The sequence below is a fragment of the Carcharhinus amblyrhynchos genome, chromosome 19 (assembly GCF_965287045.1).
Source record: "Carcharhinus amblyrhynchos chromosome 19, sCarAmb.v2.hapA, whole genome shotgun sequence".
Classification (NCBI taxonomy): Eukaryota; Metazoa; Chordata; class Chondrichthyes; order Carcharhiniformes; family Carcharhinidae; genus Carcharhinus; species Carcharhinus amblyrhynchos.
The window spans coordinates 49,128,658-49,156,605 of NC_137342.1; the positions used below are offsets into that span (position 1 = coordinate 49,128,658).

The 27,948-nt window shown below is 44.0% G+C and overlaps 1 protein-coding gene across 1 annotated transcript in view; it reads right to left on the bottom strand.

Moving 5' to 3' along the window:
* Positions 1-353: 353 nt before the first annotated feature.
* Positions 354-27,948, bottom strand: part of ccdc3a (coiled-coil domain containing 3a) — a 66,395-nt gene continuing 38,800 nt past the window's right edge. The window contains exon 3 of the mRNA XM_080207106.1: positions 354-1,276. Coding sequence (XP_080063232.1) covers positions 1,025-1,276 — 252 coding nt within the window. The 3' untranslated portion in view covers positions 354-1,024. The remainder of the gene's footprint in view (positions 1,277-27,948) is intronic.

Below are 27,948 nucleotides of genomic sequence, written 5' to 3' on the forward strand. Positions count from 1 at the left end.
CAAATAGTTTCAACAGTTTAATCATTTGTGTTCTCTGGCAATGTGTATAAACCTTCGCACTTTTAAAAGTTCTGTTCCAACCAAAAGCGTGATACAGTGGCACAGTCATGGTGCTGGCAACACTTGTACTGTCAAAGGAAAGCTGGAATAATGGTTGATGCTTAGAATACAGTGTCAATAATCAAGCAGATCAGAGTGCACACATACATGTAAATAACTAGAAAAGAGAATATTTCACCAATTGTTTCTATGAAATTTCCTGTGCTTGTTCTTTCCAGGCTTTGCACACACCGGGTTGCTGGCTTAAAATGAGAAAACGAAAGCTTTTATTATCCAACACTGGAAACAAAATAATTAGCAAAGTATATATTTTTATTGAAATACAGAGAGGACATCCTACAAATAGTTAAGAAAACAGATACAGAGTTTTGAAACTGTCTAGACTCGGAAATCTAATGTACAAGATTACTTTACAATTTCCAGAAATCAGCTTTGACGTAAATGTGTCAAAGTTTGTAGAGAATTGGTGTATCAGTGCCCAGGTGCCATGCTTTCTGCAGTATAACTTTAATATTGTTGCCCACACAAAGAACTACGTGTTTCCATTTTGAAAAGCACTAACAAATGGATATGATCTGTACTTTACACATCAGCAATTATGCTGGTAATTGTGGTGGCATTACTTCTTAATTACAAGAATAAACATAGATAATTCTCAAAAGGAAACATGGTAGCAAAAGCAAGAGAGACTTGGTACATATTGACCTAAGTAAAATAATGATTAATACTTGTGCGTGCGCAGTAACATTTTCCAATCTTTTCTCTTCTCTCCTTAACCGAAGTGCTGAGGCTATGAAACTATTCAGAAATGGCTTAGGGGGATCTTCAAGGAACATCACTGACGGGTGTACAGTGATTGAGCTAACTGAAGTGCCCAGCACCTCCCGAATTAGCTCAGTGAGTAAGTTACAAGACAAGCAAAAGTAACTTTAGCAAATTCAGTGCCTTGTAGACCGCCTGTGTGTTATACTTTCAGAGTTGCCACATTGGAGTCAGGTTTGGTATAGTGTGGGATCGATGTTTTCTCCAGCAGTTTTTTGTTTAGCTGCTCCACGCGACGGCTGTTCTTCTTCACCTGTCGCAGGGTGCGTTTGACCCGCTTCACTTTGTCTTTCAGTTGCTTGTTGCGACTCTCTAACATGGCCACTCTGTTGATCAATTTCTTCACTCTATCCTCCTCTTCAAAAAGAGCCTTCTGCACCGTAGAACACATGAGCTGTAAAAGGAGCAGAAGGTTAATGCCTTTTCTTTTTGGTATACTTTGGTGCAAGATGAGTGGTTAATTTGCAATCTGAGATTGATAGATTTTTGTTAGCCAAAGATATAGGGATATGGGGCAAATGTGTGTAAATTAAGTTTATTTATTAGTGTCACATGTAGGCTTACACTAACACTGCAATGAAGTTACTGTGAAAATCCCCACTCCAGTTCGGGTACACCGAGGGAGAATTTAGCATGGCCAATGCACCTAAACAGCACGTCTTTTGGACTCTGGGAAGAAACTGGAGCACCCGGAAGAAATCCATATCGACACAGGGAGAACATGCAGACTTCGCACAGACAGTGACCCCAAGTCAGGAATTGACCCTAGATCCCTGGCACTGTGAAGCAGCAGTGCTAAACACTGTGCCACCATGCTTGTCCCTAAAAATAGGTCTGCCCTCTCTGAGGATATGATTGTTGCCATTTTTGACAGTAGGTGTGGTTAATCTTGGATCTGAGATTGATAAACTTTTGTTAACCAAAGAGATTAAGGGATATGGGGCAAATGCATGGAAATGGAGCCATATCAGCCATGATCTACTTGAATAATGGAATTGGCTTGAAGGGCTGAATGGCCTCCTCCCATTTCTGCATTAGATTCCCCTTTCCAATTCTGATTTTTTTGCCATCGCCTCACTGTTCGGGATTGACTCCTTTCTGGGATATAAGAGCCGAGATTGCTGTTGGGAATGTCATCGTGTACACTTGTATCAAACTTCACTGCTCCTTTATGACTGACATCGACCCATATATCTTAAATATGTTAGCAGTTGTTAAACATCAAGGAGGGATTTGATACAAGTTGGTTCAAACAATCATCATTTGAATCCTCTGTTTCATCAGCACCATCTGCATCCTGCCACCTCGCCAGAACTGACCATTATTTAGTGTGATGCCAAGCAATAGATATAATTGGGTTTTTCAATCATACAGTGGGGTATGACTGCTAACTACTGTCCTGCCCTCACCTGACACCCACATTACTGTGCTTCTGCTGCGGATTACTACTAAGGGGTTGGAAGTTTCATAGAACCCCACAGTGTAGAAGGAGGCCATTCAGCCCATTGAGTAGATGTAGTGACAGTTTGCACCAACCACAATCCTACCCAAGCCCTATCCCCATAACCCCATGCATTTACCCTAGCTAGTCCCCCTGACACTAAGGGGCAATTTAGCAATGGCCAATCCACCTAACCCACACATCTTTGGAGGGTGGGACGAAACCGGAGCAAACCCTTGCAGACATAGTGAGAATGTGCAAACTCCACACAGACAGTCACCCAAGCCGGGAATCAAACCCAGGTCCCCGGTGCTGTGGGGCAGCAGTGCTAACCCATGTGCCGTTTCTGATTTTGCCTTTCTAACTCAGTGGTCAAAGGTTATGTCCCTACCACCAATCTGTGAAAATCAACTAACTTACCACAGGGAAGGGAATTAGACCTGAAATTTTGTGTATGATTCAGCCACTCACTAAGGGCTATTTGGGAAGTGAATATGTGTCTATTTGTGATCTTTTCGTCTAATTCTAATTCTTTAACTTTCCACTTTCAATCAACCAATCCAAATTCCAATTTATCCACAGACGCTATTGATGTTGCTGCACCTTCACAGCGAGGCTCAGTGCAAAATAATCTTTACGATCAAAATGACTGGTTTATTAAAATGATCATAATTTGCTTTTTTGCTCTAAAACATCATTCACTTGCAGTGTCTGATTTGACCTTGCCGAGAATACCTAGCACCTCTGTGAGTTCACCAGATAATTAAAAGGGAGGTGACGGAACAACAACAGCAGCACTGGATTAGACAGCAGCACAGGTTCTTACGATCCAGACTCTCAGTCGCAGCATTGTCAATGCAGCTAGGAAAACAAGAGAGCACAAGAAACACACAGAACAGGTGGAAAAACATCTGAAGACAGGGAAGCCAACCAGGAACCCACGTCACAGTTCAAGTTGAGTGGATGACTGGCAGAAGAATAAAGAACAAACAACAATACAGCACAGGAACAGGCCCTTCAGCCCATCAAGCCTGTGCCAACACATGACGTCTTTCTAAACTAAAGACCTTTTGCCTCTACGTAATCCTGTATTCCCTGCCTATTCATGTATCTGTCAAGATGCCTCTGAAGTGTTGAGATTGTATCTGCTTCTATCACCTCCTGTGGCAGCGCATTCCAGGCACTTACCACCCCCTGTGTAAAGGACTTGCCTCTCACATCTCCTTTAAACTTTCTTCCTTTTACCTTCATCCCTTCGTAATTGATATTTCTACCCTGGGAAAAAGATTCCGACTATCCATTCCATTTCTGCCTCATAATTTTATAAACTTCATCCCTTGGCTCCAACATTCAAGTGAGAACAAACCAAGTTTGTCTAATCTCTCCTCAGAGCTAATATCCTCCAAACCAAGCAACATCTTGGTAAACCTTTTCTGTACCCCCTCCAAAGCCTCCACATTCTTCTGGTAGTGTGGCGACCAGAACTGTACATAATATTCCAAATAAGGAAGTTTAAAAAGAACAATCAAAAGCAGTTTTCTCCATTTCAGCAGCATGAGATACACATCTAATGGTTTGCAGACATCTGAAGTAACGAGGAAGCAATTGTGATTTAATTTTAAATTAAGTGTGCAAATAGTGTACTGTTCAAATTTCAATTCAAGTTTCAATCTACAAGCTAATTATAAAATGGGTAACATTTAGATATATAATACAGGTGGCACAATGGCGCCGTGGCACAGTGGTTAGCACTGCTGCCTCACAGCGCCAGGGACATGGGTTCAATTCTGGCCTGAGGTCACTGTCTGTGTAGAGCGAGCACATTCTCCCCTTGTCTGCGTGGGTTTTCTCCGGGTGCTCTGGTTTCTGCCCACAATCCAAAATCTGCTCCACAATCCAGTGGAGTGCCCCAGGGATCTGTTCTAGGACCCTTGCTGTTTGTCATTTTCATAAATGACCTAGATGAGGAAGTGGAGGGATGGGTAAGTAAGTTCGCCGATGACACGAAGGTCGGTGGTGTTGTGGGTGGTCTGGAAGGATGTCAAAAGTTGCAGCAGGACATAAATAGGATGCAGGACTGGGCGGAGAAGTGGCAGATGGACTTCAACACAGATAAATGTGTAGTCGTCCATTTTGGCAGAACCAATGGGATGAACGAGTACACTATCAAGGGCAGGAGTCTTAGTAGTGTTGAAGAGCAGAAGGATCTTGGGGTCCAGGTCCACAGGACTCTTAAATCGGCCTCGCAGGTGGAAGAGGTGGTCAAGAAGGTGTATGGTGTACTGGCCTTCATTAATCGAGGGATTGAGTTTAGGAGTCGGGAGGTAATGCTGGAACTTTATAAGACCCTTGTCAGGCCTCATTTGGAGTACTGTGCGCAGTTCTGGTCGCCTCACTATAGGAAAGATGTAGAAGCTATTGAAAGGGTACAGAGGAGATTTACAAGGATGTTGCCTGGACTGGGAGGCATGCCTTATGAAGTTAGGTTGAGGGAGCTGGGACTCTTTTCCCTGGAGAGACGAAGGTTGAGAGGCGACCTGATAGAAGTTTACAAAATGTTGAGAGGAATAGATAGGGTGGATTCTCAGAGGCTATTTCCCCAGGTTGAAATAGTCACTACGAGAGGACACAGGTTTAAGGTGCGGGGAGGCAAGTACAGAAGTGATGTTAGGGGTAAGTTTTTCACTCAGAGGGTGGTGAGTGAATGGAATCGGCTGCTGTCAGTGGTGGTGGAGGCGAACTCGCTGGGGTCTTTTAAAAGACTTCTGGATGAGTATATGGGATTTAATGGGATTGGGGGTTATAGATAGGTCTATGGATTGGTAGGTGTTGATGTGATCGGTGCAACTCGTGGGCCGAAGGGCCTGTTTGTGCTGTAGTGTTCTATGTTCTATGTTCTATGTGCAAATTAGGTGGATTGGCCAGGCTAAATTGCTCCTTAGTGTAAGGGAGATTAGCAGGATAAATATGTGGGATTACAGGGATAGGGTCTGGGTGGGATTGTTGTTGCTGTAGGCTCAATGGGCCAAATGGCCATTTTCTGCACTGCAGGGATTCTATGATTTCTATGATCATAGAAATCATAAACTCCCTACTTTACAGAAAGAGGCCATTCAGCCCATCGAGTCTGCACCGACCACAATCCCACCCAGGCCCTATCCCTGTAATCCCACATATTTACCTGCTAATCCCTCTAACCTACACATCTCAGGGCAGTAAGGGGCAATTTAGCATGGCCAATCAACCTAACCCACACATCTTTGGTCTGTGGGAGGAAATTGGAGCACCTGGAGGAAACCCACGCAGACACGGGGAGAATGTGCAAACTCCACACAGACAGTGACCCAAGCCGGGAATTGAATCCAGCTTCCTGGAGCTGTGAAGCAGCAGTGCTAACCACTGTGCTACCGTGCTGCCCAATATTGTACCTTGTATTTGATCATGAGGTTTTTAATTACTTAACCATAAATAGTTGTTGGTACAGAAGAAAGGATTGGACAGAAAAAGCAGCTCAGGCTGAATATTTCCACGACCCTGATTATTTAATCTCCTGTGGGAAGGTACTGTGGCACAACTGATCAGTAAGGATTATGAGTAAAAAATGCTGAATATCTATCCAATCTCAAATTATTCTGCTGCTGTTACCACCTCTGCCTAACAATCCCATTTCCAGCATTGTGTCCCATTGGGAATGTAATTATTTCTAACTATATCCTCAGGGCAGCTCCCAAACCAATCCTTAACTTGTGTCCTTTGAAGGAATTAATTGATTTAGTACCAGCAGCTTTTGTTGAAATGATGCTCCACTGCCTTACCTATCCGCTCAATTCTTATACTGATGTCTCTTTTAAAGGCCTGACTCGTGTCCTTTCACCATCGCCTTTTGTCTGATAGACCTGTGCACAGAAACCAAGGTTGACATTCCATTGCGGTATTGAAGGTGTGATGCTGTGTGTAGATGTGCCGCTGTGTTTCCTACAGTAGAAGTGTCTATGCTTCAAAAGTAGCTCACTGCAAGGCACTTTGAGATGACAAGCTGGGAAAAGTGCCTGAGAATGCAAGCCTTTCTTATCTTTATTTCGATGGAATAAGCTTAGATTTGTAACCTTGCTTGTAAATTAGCACCTGACCTCCTGGCAGCATCATTCACGTCAACCTACGGGGCTTAAAAAAAACTGACAGAGCCTCGAAAAAACTGACAACTCAAAAATAGCTCTGACTAAAGACCAACGGCATCTGAAAATGAGCATCATTGAACACAGAATGAGATATCGGCATGCAGCTTATACTGCAGGTGTACATCCCTTCACTTCAAATACTGGAAAGACTGTAACTAAATACAAGCGCAGAAAGCAATAGATTTATTTCTTAGGGCAGTTTGGGGACAGTATCTTTTCCTCCGTAATGTCAACACCATCAGTTCCTAAATCATAAGGCAAACTCTTAACAATTGGTCTTGGTAGAAAAATTATGGGTTTCTAATTTTCAGACATAAATCACAGAAACCCTACAGTACACAGAAGAGGCCGTTCTTTGGACTGTGGGAGGAAACCGGAGCAGCTGAGGGAAACCCATGCAGACACGAGGAGAACATGCAAATTCTACACAGACGGTCACCTGAGCTGGAATCGAACCCGGTCCTTGGTGCTGTGAGGCAGCAGTGCTAGCCACTGTGCCACCCTGTAGTTTGACAGCTATCTAATAAATCTCACTAGTGGCTTATTTAATTTCTTAACAATCAGAGCTCTTTACAAAATCTGTCCAACTGTATCTGAAAATGCTTTTATATAAAACTTCTAAAAAATCCTGAGAAGATTCCACCACAGACATCATTGGCTGAACTAACTCTGTCTTTATAGAAAGATAACCTAATCTCCGCTCAGCGCATTAATACATTAAAAATGCATTCATCTTCAGATCAGTAACTATTATTACATCCAAATACAAGCTGGAGTGAGATATTGAAACTGCCATGATCATATTGAATGGTGGTGCAGGCTTGAAGGGCCAAATGGCCTCCTCCCACATCTATTTCCTATGTTTCTAAGTCCTGCACTCCCGTTGTTATTGGCAACACAATGCACCGTTGGCCAAATGTCTGATTAGAGTGGGAATGCTGCGAGGAGCAAAGTGTCATCAGCCACATTGGAGGCACTAGCGGGAGACAGGAATCATTTAGAGAATGGAAGAGGATTAAAGGGACACTTTTGCCAGAGTGGATGGAGGTGTGCGTGAAGAGAGAAGGTGTCAGCAGCAGGAATGGAGAGGATGAGTAAGATAGAATGGTCACATGGTATATATGGATCAAGCATTCTGCTTTAATCAGAGTGCTTTACAACACACCAAGGTCCTTCTGAAAACAGGGTGTCCATATTTGGAACATTCTGTGCAGTTAAGAACACAAGAACATAAGAAATAGGAGCAGGAGGAGGCCATCTAGCCCTTCGAGCCTGCCCCGCCATTCAATAAGATCATGGCTGATCTGAAGTGGATCAGTTCCACTTTCCCGCTTTCTCTCCATAACACTTAATTCCCCTGTCTACCAGAAACCTATCTACCCGTGACTTAAATATATTTAGCGAGGTAGCCTCCACCACTTCAACGGGCAGAGAATTCCAGAGATTCACCACCTTTTAAGAACATAAGAACATAAGAACATAAGAAATAGGAGCAGGAGTAGGCCATCTGGCCCTTCGAGCCTGCCCCGCCATTCAATAAGATCATGGCTGATCTGTCGTGGCTCAGTTCCACTTTCCCTCCCTCTCCCCATAACCCTTAATCCCCTCTCTTATCAAAAACCCATCAACCCGCTTCTTAAAAATATTTAGCGAGGCAGCCTCCACCACTTCAACGGGCAGAGAATTCCAGAGATTCACCACCCTTTGAGTGAAGAAGTTCCTCCTCAACTCCGTTCTGAACCGCCCCCCCTTTATCTTGAGGCTGTGCCCCCTAGTCCTACTGTCTTTTTTGAGCGGGAAGAGTCTTTCCACCTCTATCCTATCCATCCCATTCATCATCTTATACGTCTCAATGAGATCTCCCCTCATTCTTCTAAACTCTAACGAGTACAAGCCTAGTTTATTCAGCCTCTCCTCATAGCTCAACCCCCTCAACTCCGGTATCAGCCTAGTAAACCTCCTCTGCACTCCCTCCAAGGCCAAAATATCCTTGCGCAGGTGCGGCGCCCAAAACTGCACACAGTACTCCAGCTGCGGCCTCACCAATGCCCTATACAGCTGCAGCAAGACCTCCCTACTTTTATATTCAATCCCCCTCGCTATGAAGGCCAGCATCCCATTCGCCTTCCTGACCACCTGCTGCACCTGCAGGCTGGGTTTTTGCGACTCATGCACAAGGACCCCGAGGTCCCTCTGCACCGTCGCCTGCTGCAGTTTTTCGCCACGTAAGTAATAGTCCTTCCTACCATTCTTCCTACCAAAGTGGACCACCTCACACTTGCCAACATTAAATTCCATTTGCCATTTCCTGGCCCATTCGCCCAGCCTATCTAGATCCTTCTGCAGACTCTCCACACCCTCCACACAATTTGCCTTTCCCCCAATCTTGGTGTCATCAGCAAATTTCGACACCCTACACTCGGTTCCCTCCTCCAGATCATCTATATAAATGGTAAATAGCTGAGGCCCCAGCACCGACCCCTGGGGCACCCCACTAGTCACCAACCGCCAATCCGAATAGCACCCATTGACCCCCACTCTCTGCCTCCTATTTGACAACCAATCCTCTATCCACGCTAACACCCTACCCCCAACTCCATGTCCTCTGACCTTCTGCAGTAACCTCTTGTGAGGTACCTTATCAAACGCCTTCTGAAAATCCAGAAAGACCACATCCACCGGCTCTCCTCTATCCACCGCCCTAGACACATCCTCATAGAACTCCAGTAAATTTGTCAGACACGACTTCCCTTTAATGAAACCTTTGAGTGAAGAATGTTCCAAATATGGCCAGACCCAGAACCCTTGCATAGTTAAAATAACTTAATGAGTGGGAATTTACGCCCTCACTTGATCCAAGACCAGAAAATCCTGCCCGAGGTCAGCAGACCTTCCCATTGTCCGCCCCTCGCCTGCTCCGATTCCCGTGGCAGGCTGGACAGTAGAATTCCAGCGCTAGTGTCCTCAAGATACATCACAGCGCTGGAGTAATTTTCTTAATATCTCTTTTACATGATGACACGCAGATAGCCAACACATTAGAAAATTTAATCAATTTCACAAGAAACTATCCTTATTCCTCTTTAGATTTCCCCGTCAAAGCTTTCTGCTCAAGCTCTCAGTTGCCAACACATCATACATTAGCAACATTACAACACATCCACTTGGCCGTGTTGTTTTTCTCAAGGTCATTAAGTGATCCTTGTGACGCCACATGTGTTGTCACCCTTCAGGGCCTCACAGTTCAGTGATAACACTCCACCTATTCGCAAATCATCACCCCAGAGATAGAATCAAATGTTTTGGGTTCTTGAGCTGCCAGGGACAGGGATTTGAGACGGGGAAGATTTCTGATTCAGCACGTCCAGCCCAGCACTAGTGTTTTCCTTCATTGATCCCTCAATGGGTGGAGGAGAAATCTTGGAGGAAATGTCCTCAGGAGGTTAAGTTGATTAAACAGAATCAATGTTAAAGTAATTGGATCTGGTATTTGGATGGAATAGCATTTAATCTTCCACATTTCCTTATTTACATTCTTCAGGAGTATGTATTCATCCCAGAACATCAATACGCTTCCCTTAAAAAGTTCAAGGCCTCAGTTCTATATTTTCCTAAAATCGAGGGGCTAATTGTAACTTCCATCGCTCAGCCAATATGGGCATCATCCAATCAGCAGTCTGCTTTATTACTTGTCCATTTCCTTTCCATTCGAATAATTCAAACAAAGTCTATTTATTTATTAGAGTCACAAGTAGGTTTACATTAACACTGCAATGAAGTTACTGTGAACATTCCCTGGCTGCCACACTCCAACGCCCGTTTGGGTAACACTGAGGGAGAATTTAGCACGGCCAATATACCTAACCAGCACATCTTTCGGACTGTGGAAGGAAATCGGATCACCCAGAGGAAACCCACGCAGGCACAGGGAGAATGTGTAGACTCTGCACAAACAGTGACCCAAGCCGGGAATTGAACCCAGGTCCCTGGCGCTGTGAGGCAGCAGTGCTGACCACTGTGCTGCCCCACCAATGTGAGAAACAGGCTGACTATTCACTGTCACAAGGTTCTCATTAGTATTAACATTTCAAATTATTTCCTGAGACATTTTAATTCTAAAATAACCATTAAAAATTAAGAAATACGTTCTTGATTTTTTTGATCAATTTAGTTTGCAGTGACTTTGTTGCTCCATATCTTCACGTGCGCTCTTTTCCCTTTTGGAAAGTGTTGGGAGGAATAACAGGCTGATTATCAACTTATTAAACTGCATTTTGAATGCTCCTTCCATAGCCAACAATACTGGAAAGCCCCATCACATTGTCCCATAGCCATGATCCTGCAATAAAATCCCTCAGTGATAACGTCACGGTGGTGTCGAACTGTTCAGTGTTGGACTATGTGTCTGTTGACTGTTCAATGTCTGTGATTGGTTAACCCTGGATGTGGTGATTTAGGAAAAGAAATTAAGCCAAAGCAAGCTGCTGTGAGAGAAAGAGTAGATTTTTAAAGCATTGAATCAGACTCCTGCACACACATATAACCAGGAGAGCATCACCTCTGTATCTCTGGGTCATAAAATACAGCATTTACCTCAACATCTTTATCATGTCAACAGCAAGGGTAAATACATGAGGGTATGGGGGATAGGGCTTGGGTGGAATTGTTGTTGGTGCAGACTCGATGGGCTGAATGGCCTTCTTCTCTATTTTCGGGATTCTATGAAAAAACACATTCCTTTAGTGCCTGGTCACATTCCTACCACAGGATTACCTCAGTGTCTGCAAACGGTTGATGGAAGGTTGTTGATTTGCATTGAAGGAGACTGCAGATGGCCTTCCAATCGCATTATTCCAAGCTCCTTGGGACCATGCTGCTTGCATTGACCTCCTTAGCCACCCACCTCCCACTCCCTTCAGGGGGTGGTTGGTCCTTGATGGCTTCCTGGTCTCCTATTGGAATACGAATCCTGTGTAAATCCAGGACTATGACTTAAGAACGGGGGTTGGCTGCAGCACAGGCTAGTGCCACACACTGCCAGGCTCCCTGTTGAGCACACATCCCCGTATGGTCAAGCTTGGCTGCAGATTATTATCAGGAGAGTGAGGAAGCAGCACAATGATGGCGAGTCAGGGACCCCATGGCCACAAACAAGTGCAGGTCCATTTTTAGTCCTGTGTATTTCTGTGCTTTGCTTTCAGTTCAGTGACAAAAAGATCAAACCATCATTTCCAGCTCTGAAGACTAACTATCATGTCTTTGTTTAGATTAAGTTAATTCCTCGGAATTTCAGCAAGTTCCATTGATTCCATTGAGAATTTGTTAAAACTATCTTGTCCCAATTCATTCAAAGGGTTAAATAATCCATCAAACTGTCTGGCGAAAGTTTATATCTCTAAATCTCTATGGGACATGTGTACAGATTTATGAGCAGTTTCATGTACACAAGCCTTATGCCTGGTTCGTAATTACTATAAGGACCTGTTCTTGATATGAACAATGTGGTGCCAGATGACTGGTAATTGCAGGCTGTGTTTTCAGTGTAGTTCATTTGGACTTGTTCTACTGCACTTGCTGATGTGAGACAAGCTCAGTATCAAACTGCACGCAGCAGAAGGTACTTATCAGGGCCACGGAATGTTACTGGGGAAGGGAAGAGAGCTAAACCACTCAAAAGCCTCAGGATCTGCTAAGATTCCACCAATAACACTGGATTTATGCAGTCAATCTGCTGTTTTTCAAAATGTCACCTGATCTTCTTCACCATGATAGGAAGTCTCACAACACCAGGTTAGTGTGGAGATGCCGTTTACCAACGCCGGCATCTCCACATCATCACTTCTTCACCGTGGCAGACACTGGTTTGTAGTCTCAGAATCAATGTGATTGCATACGCAATCAGTATTTGCTCTCAGTCAAATCATAGGGTGGATAGAGCAGGACAGACGCAAAACTCAAAAGACATCATGCACAGAAGCATAAGGAACAGGTGGTCACATATCTATCAGACCAGCTTGGTAACGGTGCATGTTCCCTTTACATAAGGGATTGAAAAGGTTTGACTCTTGAGTGACAATCACATGCCCTCCAAGTGTCCAATTATTGAACACCATGTGTACATTAACAAATAGAGTTATAGAGTCATAGAGGTTTACAGCATGGAAACAGGCCCTTCGGCCCAACCTGTCCATGCTGCAATTTTTTAACCCCTAAGCTAGTCCCAATTGCCCACATTTAGCCCATATCCCTCTATACCCATCGTACCCATGTAACTGTCTAAATGCTTTTTAAAAGACAAAATCGTACCCGCCTCTACTACTACCTCTGGCAGCTTGTTCCAGACACTCACCACCCTCTGTGTGAAAAAATTGCCCCTCTAGACCCTTTTGTATCCCTCCCTTCTCACCTCAAGCCTGCACCCTCTAGTTTTAGACTACCCTACCCTTGGAGAGTTGACTATCTAGCTGATCTACGCCCTCATTATTTTATAGACCTCTATACAGTCACCCGTAAGCCTCCTACGCTTCAGGAAAAAATGCCCCAGACTATCCAGTCTCTCATAACTCAAACCATCAAGTCCCAGTACATCCTAGTAAATCTTCTCTGCACCCTTTCTAGTTTAATAATATCCTTTATTAACTGTACACAGTATTTCAAGTGTGGCCTCACTAAATAGATCTTTGCTTTAAAAATCACTTCTTGGTAAGCCATTTTACAGGTGGTCTTGTGGAACAGTTGGTAGCATCCCTGAATCTAAGGTCCAGTCCCACTCCAGAACTCGATAAGAGCGGGAGAGACTCCTGGTTAACCACGCTTGATGCCTCAAGCTGGAGGCCTCTGGCAACAAACTAGCAACCTGTTCTGGGAATTACTAACTGTGGAAACAAATGAAGACTGTCTTAGTGCGCCACGAGGTGCCAGAAGGGAATTGGAAAAACTGGAAGCCACGCTACGAATCAAGGCATGGGAATATTTACGGCATAGGAGGCAGCTATTCCATCAATTGGGTGCAAGCTGGCCAAAAAACAGCTATCTAACCGAATCCGATCTAGCAGCTCCTGGTCCACGGCCTGTAGGCATCGGTCATTGCAGCAATTCAAGTGCTTTTGTTCAAAGCAATAAAACTGGGATTTTTTACATCTGCTGTGGCGAGACCAAAAATTCCTGTCTGACGCAGTCGATGGACGTTTTTCTGGTTTCTATCCCAACCACACTGATTCCCATGGCGGACAGGAGTGGAAAATCCCACCCAGGATTTCCGCATCTACCATCTTGACAGACAGTGACGTCCAGACTTCCATCACCCTCTGGGTGAAAAACATTCCTCCTCAATCCCCAGTCTAATCCTCCTGCTTTAACTCTATGCTCTGTGAGTAATAACCTCTCCTGTAAGAGACGTCGATCCTTTCTTTCCATTCTATCGAGGTCCTTTATCATGTTATAGATCAGAATTAAATCTTCTTTCAGCCTCTCCTTAGTTCCAAAGCAAACAACCCCAGCCAATCCAATCATTTCTCATCACCATCATTTTTTAGTGCTGTCAACAATTTTGTAAATCTCCACTGGAGCTGCTCCAGTGCGATCATCTCCTTCCTCTAAGGCAGTTATCAGAACTTGTGCAGTACTCTAGTTGTGACCTAATCAGTGTTTTATACAGTTCGAGCATAAACTTTTCAATAACAATGAAAATTAACATCACTGAGTTTATCAAGGTGATAGTATAACATTACAGGAAGCTGCACAAGTGCAGACCAGAATTGAACCTGGGTCCCTGGCACTGTGAGGCAGCACTGCTAACCATTATGCCACCGTGCTGCCTCTGTCCTAATTAAGTTCTGGTTGGGAAGGCCCGTGGTTAACTTTCCTGCCTGACCATAAATGAATCCCACGGACTGTCATCATTTTAAAGTAAAAGGCAACGTGGGCAATATTTTGATCTTAACATTTTCACATTTCAGATATTGTGCTTGATAAGATTGCTGCTTTACAATCTCTCCTGGGTATCCATTACATATGAAAATTAATTCACAGATAGATTTTCCAGCAGTATTTTTTGATGTTGAGGTTTTTACGATTCAAAGTATCACTTGATGTAGAACGGGAGGTATCATCAATTTTGAAAGATGTGTCCAGGGGCAAACTTAGAGCAGGGTCTGTGGTATCACTGGATTCACTGCTCCATATTGTATCTGTGTATTTATACAGTCACAAACTTTTAGATGGGATTCTGGCTCAGAGGCGATCAGTCATAATCTTCCCCATGGTAGCTTCACACCACTGGCACCTTATCCAAGCACATACACCAAATGTCAGAAGCTGCGGTTCCTCACATACTGAGTAGGATTACTATTGCAACAACACTTTATCATCAGTAGCGTAAAACTAATCTGTCTCACAACGGTCTAATACCAGGCGGTTACTGAGAATCAGACAAATGTTGCTGTCTCGATATGCCCAGAAGTTATTCGCAATCAAATAACTTCAGAAGAAACACTGTGCACATTCAGCACTTTTTGTGCCAACTTTAAATTCATAATTGTCACATTGACAGCCGGCCAGCACTCTCCAGCGGACAGCTTGAATTTTTTTTTAGAATTTAGAATTATAAACCAAGCCACTTGAGCTTCAATTATCGAGCAGGCTGGAGACTCGTTTGAACACCTCAGTTAAGAGACAACAGGCTGGGTTCTCCGACCTTGCCCGCAGCTGGGGTTTGGCTGACAGCCAAATTCCCCATTCTCGCTGACAGCGGCAACGGGGCGTGAAAGGCCAGAGAATTCCGGCCAAAACCTCTAAAGACACAGCTCTCTCTCAAAAATGGCCCTGCTTCTTTTACAACTATATTATAAATACATGGCACAGTGGTTAGCGCTGCTGACTCACAGCGCTGGGGACCCGAGTTCGATTCCCAGCTTGGATGATTGTCTGTGTGGAGTCTGCACCTTCTCCCCATGTCTGCGTGGGTTTCCTCCAGTTTCCTCCCACAGTCCGAAAGACATGCTGGTTAGGTACACTGGGTCGTGTTAAATTCTCTCTCAGGTTCCCCATGGTAGGCTCACGAAGAAGGTGAAGTGGTGTGGGGTAGAAGGAAATTTGGCCGATTGGATAAGTAACAGGCTGTCTCAGAGAAGACAGAGGGTGGTGGGGGAAGGATAATTTTCAGATTGGAGGTCAGTTACCCGCGGTGTACCACAGGGATCAGTGCTGGGTCTTCTGCTATTTGTAATTTTTATCAATGACTTGGAAGAGGGGGCTGAAGGGTGGGTTAGTAAATTTGCTGATGACACCAAGATTGGTGGAGTAGTGAATGAGGTGGAGGGCTCTTGCAGGCTGCAAAGAGACATCGATAAGATGCAGAGCTGGGCCGAAAACCTGATAAGTGTGAGGTGATTCATTTTGGTAGGACAAACTTGAATGCAGATTACAGGGTCAACGGCAGGGCTCTGAGGAATGTGGAGGAACAGAGAGATCTTGGGGTTCGTATCCACGGATCACTGAAGGTTGCCACTCAAGTGGATAGAGCCGTGAAGAAGGCTTATAGTGTGTTAGCGTTTATTAACAGGGGGTTTGAGTTTAAGAGCCGTGAGGTTATGCTGCAACTATACCGGACCTTGGTGAGACCACATTTGGAATATTGTGTTCAGTTCTGGTCACCTCACTATAAGAAGGATGTGGAAGCATCGGAGAGAGTGCAGAGGAGATTTACCAGGATGCTGCCTGGTTTGGGGGTAGGTCTTATGAGGAAAGGTTGAGGGAGTTGGGGCTTTTCTCTTTAGAGCGGAGGAGGATGAGAGGCGACTTAATAGAGGTTTATAAGATGATGAGAGGGATTGATAGAGTGGACGTGCAGAGACTATTTCCTCAGGTGGATGTAGCTGTTACTAGGGGGCATAACTATAAGGTTCATGGTGGGAGATATAGGAGGGATGTCCGAGGTAGATTCTTCACTCAGAGAGTGGTTGGGGTGTGGAATGCACTGCCTGCTCAGATAGTGGAGTCAGACACTTTAGGAACTTTCAAGCGGTTATCGGATAGGTACATGGAGCACCCCAGAATGATAAAGAGTGGGGTAGCTTGATTTTGGGGTTTGGACATAGCTCGGCACAACATTGAGGACCGAAGGGCCTGTACTGTGCCGTACTGTTCTATGTTTCTATGGTACCTAAACAGATGTCGGAGTGCGGTGACTAGAGGGTTTTCACAGTAACTTCATTGCAGTGTTAATCCAAGCCTACTTGTGACATTAATAAGTAAATAACTTGGAAGAATAAATAACTAATTAGCCCTAATTCCTGACAAACAAAACACAGGATGGAGATTCCAATGTGCAAACATACAGCAGGGAGATGTTCTCAGGGGAGCTTTGAGAACATCCCTAAAGAGCTTCCACTACCACGCCCAATCCCCCCCGTCCCCTCCCCCCCACCCCCCTTCCCAGTGGGTCTGCCTCGATTGAGTGACTGAGTTTCATGTAGAACAGTTCTTTTGGGAGTCAGGCGTACAAACGGTATGAGATCGAGAGAGGTATCAGGAGACCTCTACTGTGAACACTGTTCTGTAGCCAAACCAAAAGTCAATTTGCTTTGAAACAAACTGAAGCTTACAAAGCCTTACAGAGAACTCCAGGAACATAATATATGTTGAAATAACATTCCCCACTGTTTATAGGTTCCACATGAAGGGCTGTGAACAAATATCATCCCGTTGACCTCTTCAATAATTGTTACGTTATTCTTCACATGGAAAAAACCTCGTGCAGGACACAACACATGGGTTATTTAAGGTGCAAAAGGGAAATGGTTTCCTCATTTTTTTTTGTCAAACTGCAGTCATTCGTAACACGAGAGAGCCAACTATTTCAGGGTTTCTGCAAAAATAATAAGCAGAGCAGCTCTTTATTTTACAAAAAGTTAAATGGTTTGTGAAACGTTAGGTCATGTAACGCAGAGTAAAAAGATGGAATGTAACTCAGCACCACGGGCATTCTTAGAACAATAAATTCAGAAAGTGTTGCTCAGTTGTGGTGAGTGAGTAAATATGTAGGGATGTGGGAGTAGGGCCTGGGTGGGATTGTGGTCAGTACAGGCTTGATGGGCCCAATGGCCTTTTTCTGCACTGTAGAGTTTCTATGATGACAGGAATATTTGATGGAAAGTGTGACAGAGAAGTGTTAGAGGAAATAAATGTAATAGTGCCACACCATTAGCAGAGGTATTATCTCTGATTAGATGTTCTATCTATTCTTCTTAACATAGAATGGTTACATCACAGAAGGAGGCCATTCGGTCCATCATGTCTGCGCCAGCTCTCTGCTAAAGCCAATCACCTAGTATGCCCCCACCCTCTCCCTGTACACCTGCAATGTCCGTCTTTTTCAGATAATGATGTAACTCTCTTTTGAAAAGCCACAAGCAAATCAGCCTCCCCCACAATGTCAGGCAGTGCCTGCCAGATCCTGACCACTCGCTGAGTAAGAAGGTTTTCCCCCATCTTCTCATTGCTTTCTTAGCCAATCACCTCGAATCCCCAATCAAGTAAGTGTTTATTGGTTTGTTAGGCTGATTAGACTGGTAATAGCACTGACACACCCGCTGGACTCTGTAACGCTCACAGCCACACTGGAGTGTGATGGTTAGGAAATCACGATATCGTTTTGGGCTCAGGTTGATCAAAACTGAATCAACAAACTGAACTCCTCACTGACACTTGAGCAAACAAAATCAGCATGCTACTTATTTTTGTTACTATATCACATGTTTCGTTTCCATTACATTTAACTGGTATGTGACTATAAGCTTTGATTCTGCATCCCTTAGCGCTGTCACACTACATAAACTTCAGATAAAAGGATAATCTTTTACACAGACGTTGCTCTCTCGCTGGTCTCCATGAAAGTCATGGTGAATGCAGCTGCCTGGAGTTTAACATTATGAAGACTGTGCATTAGGTCACCTTCAATTAACATGTACCATTCTCAGGTGTTTCCTTCACACAAGCACAGGGTGGATGCTCTACGGGTCTCAGTTCATAGAATTCCTACAGTACAGAAACAGGCCATTTGGCCCATTGAGTCTGACCGACCACAATCCCACCTAGCCCCTACCCCCACATATTTACCCTGCCAGTTCCCCTGACACTAAATGATAATTTAGCATGGCCAATCAACCTGACCAACTTATCTTTGGTCATTGATTAGTGGGTGAGGCCCCAGTTCATTGTTTATTGGTTAGGATCTTAGAATTGCCACGTAGTTTAACAATTATAAACTCTGATTACTTATTTTAAGGCTTTACTACGTAAGAAACATTCTATTCTACTTAATAACAGTCAAAAACCTGCATTACTGCATTGGCACTTCAGACCAGCAGTACAATTCCCTTGCGACTCTGATTAACCCAATCCTTAACAATTATACATCTCAATCACTGCACTTGTATCACAAGTTCACATTTATTGCACATTCTTAATTGCTCTTGAACTGAGTGCCTTGTTGGGCATTTTAAAAATCAACTCATACATTGCTGTGGATCTGGAGTCACAGACCAGGTAAGGACAGTAGATTTCCTTCCCTGAATGACATTAGTGAACCAGATGGGTTTTTAGGATAATTGACGATGGTTTCATGGTCATCGGTAGACTTTTGATTCCAGATTTTTTACTGAACTCAAATTTCACCAGCTCCTGTGGCGGGATTCAAATCTGAGTCCCCCGGGTTACTAGTCCAGTGATGATACCACAATGCCACCACCTCCCCTAGTATCAAAGTCAACGTGTTAATGTCACATAATAAGTGTGTTCATTTAGCACCTGGGAGAATCAATATTGAAATACTGCAGCAGTAATTCTGGTTAGCATTTCAGCGAATTCAGAATGATGTTTAGATATTTCAAAACTGAAACAAAGTGATGGTTAAAAGGGTGACGGTTCATTTAAACGGCAGCAGCAAAAACTTTTGGAATATTTGGATTTGGTTCATTTAAAATACACATTAGAATAATCAGTCATGCTGAAGCTGTGGATTGATATATGGGAAGAAAAACATTACTACATGTGACTGCAATTCCTACTTAAAAGAGTAGAATGTTTCTCCTAGTTTGATCTCTTCCATATACTCTATTTTCTTCTCACTGAACCACACCATATAATTTATTTGAGCTTAACTAAACCTTCTGTAGCTTCATCTGCGTAAGATACCTTGGACTGTGGGTTACTGATTGAAATTAGTACTGAATTATCTCCAAAAGCTAATGAATGAAATTAGAAACAAGAAAGAAGTCTCTGTGGTGTCAATATTTAAAAAGGATAATAAGTTAGAACTAAAAATTTGCAGAACTGTGAACTTGACATTGGCTATAAGTGAGTCACTGGACACACCTTACCATCACTTTGAAAAGGTCATTACAGAAACTCACCACCACTGTTTGGAATAAGGTGCTACCTCACCCAATCAGCATGTTACTAGACTGGTGGATGAATGGCACAATGGTTAGCACTGCTGCCTCACAGCACTAGGGACCCAGGTTCAATTCTGTGTGGAGTTTGCATGTTCTCCTCATGTCTGCATGGATTTACTCCGGATGATCCGGTTTCTTGCACCGTCCGAAGATATTAGTTTAGGTAGATTGGCCATGCTCAATTGCCCCTTAGTGTCCCAAGATGTGGAGGTTAGAAGGATTAGCAGGATATGTGGATAGGGCAGGTGGTGGTCCTGTGTATGATGCTCTATCAGAGAGTCAGTGCAGACTCGATGGGCCAAATGGCCTCCTTCTGCACTGTAGGGATTCCATGATAGTTCTGTTAATATTATGTACCTCGGTTCTCAGGGGGACTTTGGCAAGATGGTATTCATAGAATCATAGAACCCTACAGTGCAGAAAGAGGCCCTTCGACCCATCGGGTCTGCACCGACCACAATCCCACCCAGGCTCCACCTCCATATCCCTACACATTTACCCGCTAATCCCTCTAACCTACGCATCTCAGGACACTAAGGGGCAATTTTAGCATGGCCAATCAACCTCACCCGCACATCTTTGGTATTCTAAAGACAACTCAAAAAGATTCAGTCCTCTGGGATTCATGGGTGTATTCTTATAGAAGGTCGGTCAGCATCAATTCTCTGCCCTGAGCCCTGACACACATCCATCCAACTTCAACAGGCTGCCAATGTGATGTGTAAACACAGTAAAAAGTCTGACAACACAGGTTTTAGTCCAACCAATTTATTTGATAGTGAACGTTTACTATCAAATAAATCGGTTGGACTAAAACCTGGTGTTGTCAGACTTTCTACTGTGTTTACCCCAGTCCAACACCGGCACATCCACAATGTGATGTGTACCCAGTGGAGTTGTTACCCCACTGAGGCTAGAATGTTTTAATTGGCACGAACAATAGGATTCTCTCATGGACAGATCCAAATATGTAAATCAGTGTCAATGCCTGTGGATTTTTGGGCTTATTATTTTTAATGTCATCATGATGTGGAAAACCACTAAAGATATTTGTGGCTTCCTTTTGTTAAAATCTCCCCTTAATCTCCTTTGATTTTTCTTCCATGAGATGTGAGTCTCGCAGGCTAAGCCAATATTTGTTGCCCATCCCTTCCATCTGTAAAACAATCACATAGTTTCTGTAACTTGATTTGATTAATTTTTTATTTGCAGTTATCACAGAGGAATGATGTTTACTTGAAATGATTTATTTTAAAGACCGAGAGTTGACTCTTTCTTTATTTGTTCGGGGAAAGTGTGTGTCAGTGGCTGGGCTAGCATTTATAACCCATTCTAATTGCCTTAGTGAAGGTGGTGGTGAACCGCCTACTTGAACCGCCGCTGTCCATGTGGTGTAGGTACAACCATAGTGCTGTTAGGGAAGGAGTTCCAACATTTGGATTTTGATCTCAGAGAAACAGTCTCAACTTCGCCAACCTTATCTTGTGGCTAAAATCCCTCATCCCTGGAACCATTCCGAAGCCACATCCTTCCTAAAATGCAATGACCAGAATTGGATGCAATCCAGTTGCAAAGTTGCGGCCTGTAAAATGTTCAGCTTTTATACTCAATTTCTCTATTTATGACACCCAAGATCCCATATGCTTTGTAACTCAATATGTCTTGCCACCTGCAAAACTCATACTGTGTACTGCTTTCATAGAATCATAGAATCCCTACAATGCAGAAGGAGGCCATTTGGCCCATTAAGTCTGCACCGACAACAATCCCACCCAAGCCCTACCCCTGCAACCCCACATATTTACCCTGCTAATCCTCCTAAGGGACAATTTACCATTGCCAAACCACCTAATCTGTAGAGCTTTGTGAGAGGAAACCAGAGGGAACCCACGCAGACATGGGGGGAATGTGCAGACTCCGCACAGCAAGGCAGGAATTGAAACTGGGAACCTGGCACTGTGAGGCAGCAGTGCTAACCTTAGTCTGTCCACACACACTGATACAGTATCCAGTCATGGCCAATGTGGATATTCAAGCACTGGAACCATCTCAGAAGAGAAGAACTCCAAAACTGGTGTCTCCCATTTTGAAATATGAGCTTAGACAGGAGAAATGTGAGCTTTTCAGAAAGTGACTGACAGATATAGAACTAGAAAATACTAGATAAAAGGGATATCTGGAAAATTACTTCAAACCAAATCGCTAACAGGGGATAAGTGAGAGTAGATTCAAATCCGCAAAAGCCCAAGTTAGGACAATCATCAGGAAAGTTTTTCAAAGAGTGATCACACTCATGGAATGAAATTGCAGAGAAAAAACCCCTGGAATTGTTTAAAAAACAGATGGATTGTGCAATGAGGGTTTTGTGGATCATTTGGATGGATAAATTAAAATGGACTGAACGGTTTTCCTCCTCTGTTTTTATCCTGCAAATGGAATGTAGTTTAAGAAAGACCAAAATGGTAAGTCCAGTGAGCTAAAATAGTTCAATATGTGTGTCGCATCAGGAAATAACAATTCATTACTTCTATCTACAGTCATTATTGCGAAGAGAACCAGCTTTGTTGAATCAGTAAAACATCAAAAGCCTCTTCTATTATTTCCAGGTTGAAATCATAAAATGGTGACACTGGATATGTTCTTTCTCAACTTGTGAAGCAAGCTTTGTGGTCAGGCTAAAAAGCTTCAGACATCAAAGAGCAAGGGGCGCTGTGCAATTGACAGATGTGTGAATATGTACCACACTGCTCCGCAGTTGAAGATAAATCATCGTGTAGACTGACCACAGCTAATGGTGTCCAGAACACTCCATTAACACTGGAGTGTAGCCTTTGAGGAAACATTGATTTGCTTTGTTCCATCCTTAAATAAATTAGCCAGTGGGGTAACTACCTATGACTTAAAAGCCTCAGAACTTAAAAACCACATTTACACCATCACATATTCTCAATGTATATTGTCTACTGAAAGAATTGTTGATAAAAGATTAAAACTTATATTATCTTATAAGTTTTATAAGAAATTGCCCCTTAGTGTCCAGGGATGCGTAGGTTAGAGGAATTAGTGGGTATAATATGTAGGGATATGGCGGTAGGGCCTGGGTGGGATTGTGTTCAGTGCAGACTCGATGGGCGCCTTTTTCTGCATTGTAGGGTTCTATGATTCTATGATCTTCTGGTGGCAACAATTGAAAAATGCCTCCAATGGAAAGTGCTTGGTATTCAAAATCAAAAAAAATTATTTGATTTGACTTACTATTGTCACATGTATTAACAGAGTGAAAAGTATTGTTTCTTGCGCGCTATACACTCAAAACATACAGTTCATGGAGGAGGAAACGAGACAGTGCAGAATGCAGTGTTACAGTCATTGCCAGGGTGTAGCGAAAGATCAACTTAATGCAAAAGTCTGACAACAGCAGGGAAGAACTTGTTCTTGAGTCGGTTGGCATGTGACCTCAGACTTTTATTTCTTTTTCATAAGAACATAAGAACATAAGAAATAGGAGCAGGAGTAGGCCACCTGGCCCTTCAAGCCTGCCCCGCCATTCAATAAGATCATGGCTGATCTGTCGTGACTCAGTTCCACATTCCCGCCCTCTCCCCATAACCCTTAATCCCCTCTCTTATCAAAAACCCATCAACCCTCTTCTTAAAAGTATTTAGCGAGGTAGCCTCCACCACTTCAACAGGCAGAGAATTCCAGAGTTTCACCACCCTTTGAGTGAAGAAGTTCTTCCTCAACTCCGTTCTAAACCGCCCCCCCTTTATCTTGAGGCTGTGCCCCCTAGTCCTACTGTCCTTTCTGAGCGGGAAGAGTCTCTCCACCTCTATCCTATCCATCCCATTCATCATCTTATACGTCTCAATGAGATCTCCCCTCATTCTTCTAAACTCTAACGAGTACAAGCCTAGTTTATTCAGCCTCTCCTCATAGCTCAACCCCCTCAACTCCGGCATCAGCCTTGTAAACCTCCTCTGCACTCCCTCCAAGGCCAAAATATCCTTGCGTAAGTACGGCGCCCAAAACTGCACACAGTACTCCAGCTGCGGCCTCACCAATGCCCTATACAGCCGCAGCAAGACCTCCCTACTTTTATATTCAATCCCCCTCGCTATGAAGGCCAGCATCCCATTAGCCTTCCTGACCACCTGCTGCACCTGCAAGCTGGGTTTTTGCAACTCATGCACAAGGACCCCGAGGTCCCTCTGCACCGCCGCCTGCTGCAGTTTTTCTCCATGTAAGTAATAATCCTTCCTACCATTATTCCTACCAAAGTGGACCACCTCGCACTTGCCAACATTAAATTCCATTTGCCAGTTCCTGGCCCATTTGCCCAGCCTATCTAGATCCTTTTGCAGACTCTCCACACCCTCCGCACAATTTGCCTTTCCACCAATCTTGGTGTCATCAGCAAATTTCGGCACCATACACTCGGTCCCCTCCTCCAGATCATCTATATAAATGGTAAATAGCTGAGGCCCCAGCACCGACCCCTGAGGCACTCCACTAGTCACCAACCGCCAATCCGAATAGCACCCATTGACCCCCGCTCTCTGCCTCCTATTTGACAACCAGTCCTTTATCCACGCTAACACCCTACCCCCAACTCCATGTCCCCTGACCTTCTGCAATAACCTCTTGTGAGGTACCTTGTCAAACGCCTTCTGAAAATCAAGAAAGACCACATCCACCGGCTCTCCTCTATCCACCGCCCTAGACACATCCTCATAGAACTCAAGTAAATTTGTCAGACACGACTTCCCCTTAACGAAACCGTGCTGCGTCTGCTCTATCAAGCAATTCCCCTCAAGATGCCTCGCTATTTCCTCCTTGATGACGGATTCTAACATTTTACCAACAACAGACGTTAAACTAACCGGCCTATAATTCCCCGCCTTTTGTCTGGCACCCTTCTTAAACAACGGCGTAACATTAGCTGCTTTCCAATCATCCGGCACTTCCCCGGAATCCAGCAACGTCTGGAAAATAACCACCAAGGCATCCACTATCACCTCCACCATTTCTTTCAGAACCCTCGGATGCATTCCATCCGGTCCTGGGGACTTGTCCACAATCAGCCCCCTCCAGTCTGTCTAGCACCACCTCTCCAGTAACAGTAATGTCATCGAGACCCTCCAGTCCTACCACCTTTCCATCTCTAACACCCGGCAAATTATTCACGTCCTCCTCCGTGAAGACCGAAACAAAAAAGTTATTCAAGACCTCAGCCATTTCCCCATCCCCTACCACTAAGTCCCCCTTCTCATCCTCTAAGGGTCCAACGTTTTCCCGAAGGAAGAAGGTGGAAGAGAGAATGTCCGGGGGGGTGTGGGGTCCTTAATTATGCTGGCTGCTTTGCCGAGGCAGCGGGAAGTATAGACAGAGTCAGTGGATGGGAGCATGGTTTACATGATGGATTGGGCTACATTCACAATCTTTTGTAGTTCCTTGCGGCCTTGGGCAGAGCAGGAGCCAAACTAAGCTGTGACACAGTCAGAAAGAATGTTTTCTATGGTGCATCAGTAAAAGTTGGTGAGAGTCGCAGCTGACATGCCAAATTTCCTTAGTCTTCTGAGAAAGTAAAGGCGTTAGTGGGCTTTCTTAATATAGTGTCGGCATGGGGGGGGACCAGGACAGGTTGCTGGTGATCTGGACACCTAAAAACTTGAAACTCTCGACTCTTTCTACTTTGTCCCTATTGATGTAGACAGGGGCATGTTCTCCTTTACACTTCCTGAAGTCGATGACAATCTCCTTCATTTTGTTGACATTGAGGGAGAGATTATTGCTGCCACACCAGTTCACCAGGTTCTCTATCTCATTCTCGTACTCTGTCTCGTCATTGTTTGAGATCTGGCCCACTACGGTGGTGTCGTCAGTAAACTTGAAAATTGAATTGGAGGGGAATTTGGCCGCACAGACATAGGTGTATAAGGAGTATAGTAGGGGGCTGAGAACACAGCCTTGTGGGGGTGTTGAGGATGATTGTGGAGGAGGTGTTGTTGCCTATCCTTACTGATTGTGGTCTGAGAGTTGGGAAATTCAGGATCCTGTCGCAGAGGGAGGTGCCGAGGCCCAGACAAGGAGTTTGGAGATTTAAAATTTAATATTTAAAGTGTGTTTTTTACTGCTTCAAGGACCTGCTCAGATTCAAAGCTGAATTAAACATTCATTCAGCAGTGATATCATGCCAAAATGCAATTATTTCAGTTTTTGGAAACCACTACCATCCTTATCATCACCAGGCAATCTAGTGAGGAAGTGATTTACCAGCTGAAATTATTTTGTTTCAAATTTCTGTTTACAGTTAAACTATGAGCTAGAGCAGCAGATTTATGTCATTACACCAGTGGCTTTGTGATATGATAGACTACAGTCTCATACTGAGACATCTGATGGGCTATGTAATCTATCATTCTGATTCATACACACCTCTCTCTTCAATCTCATCAACTTTAGCTTGATACCAAGGCAGCATTTGCTCAAGTGTGGCATCAAGGAGCCCGAACAAACCTGGAGTAAAAGGGAATCGGGGGAAACTCTCCACTGATTGGAGTCATACCTGGCACAAAGGAAGTTGGCGGTGGTGGTTGGAGGTCAATCATCTCAGCTCCAGAACATCACTGCAGGGGTTCCTCAGAGTAATGTCCTGAGCTCAACAATCACCAGCCGCTTCATGAATGACCTTCCCTCCATCCTTAGGTCAAAAGTGGGGATGTTCGCCAATGTTTGTACAATGTTCAGCACCATTCACAACTCCTCAGATACTGAAGCAGTCCATGTTCAAATGCAGCAAGAACTGGACAATATCTAGGCCTGGGCTGACAACTGGCAGGTAACATTCACGCCACACAAATGCCAAGTAATGACCATTTCCCACAAGAGATAATCTAACCATCTCCACTTGACATTCAGAGGCAATGCCATCACTGAATCCTCCACTATCAACAACCTGGAGGTTACCATTGACCAGAATGGACTCACCATATAAATACTGTGGCTATCAGAGCAGGTCAAAGTTTGGAAATGCTTCAGTGAATAACTCACTTCCTGACTTTCCCAAAGCCTGTCCACAAGGCAAGAATCAGGAGTCTAATGGAATATTCTCCACCTGCCTAGATTAATTCATCTCCAAAAGCACTCAAGAGGCTTGACACCATCCAGGGCAAGGCAGCCAACTTGATTGCTACCTCTTCCACAAACATTCACTCCTTCCACCATCAATGAACAGTCATGCTCTGCAAGAACTCACCAAGGCTCCTTGGGCAGCACCTTCAAACCCATGACCACAGACATCTAGAACGACAAAGGCAGCACTACCACCTGGAAGTTTCCCTCTGATTTGGAAGTATTTCGTCCCCCCGTACAGTTGCTGGGTCAAAGTCCTGGAACTCCCTCCCTAACAGCTACCTACACCACAGGGAGTGCAGCAGTTCGAGAAGGCAGCTCACCACCACCTTCTCAAGGGCAACTAGGGATGGGCAATAAATGCTGACCTAGACAGCGACATCCACATCTTGTAAATGTATTTTAAAAAACAATTGCACGTAACACACTCCAGGCACTTCACAGGAGTGATCCTCAGACAAAAACATGATGCTGAGCCACTTAGGGAGATTAGCCAAAGATCTGGACAACGACCATATTTTTAATGAGCATATTGTGTGGTAAAGAGGCAGACACTTTCAGGAAGGCAATTTCAGCGTTTGTGGCGCAGGCGGTTGAAGATTTACACCTGAAATTGAACAAAAGACAAATTCCACAATGAATCAGAAATGGATGATGCCGAGTAATTCCTTCACCGAGGTTTGGAACTTTTCCAGTGAATGTTTTCTCGGCTTGAAGAACTCCTCAGACTAATGCCTTTCCGTGTCAAAGGCTTTCCGAATATTTCCTTTTCATAAAATTACCACTCAATGTGAGACCCCACCAACCATATTTTCCACTTTGATAAATGCTTGTTGCAGCATTTCAGTTCCAAAGTTAATCT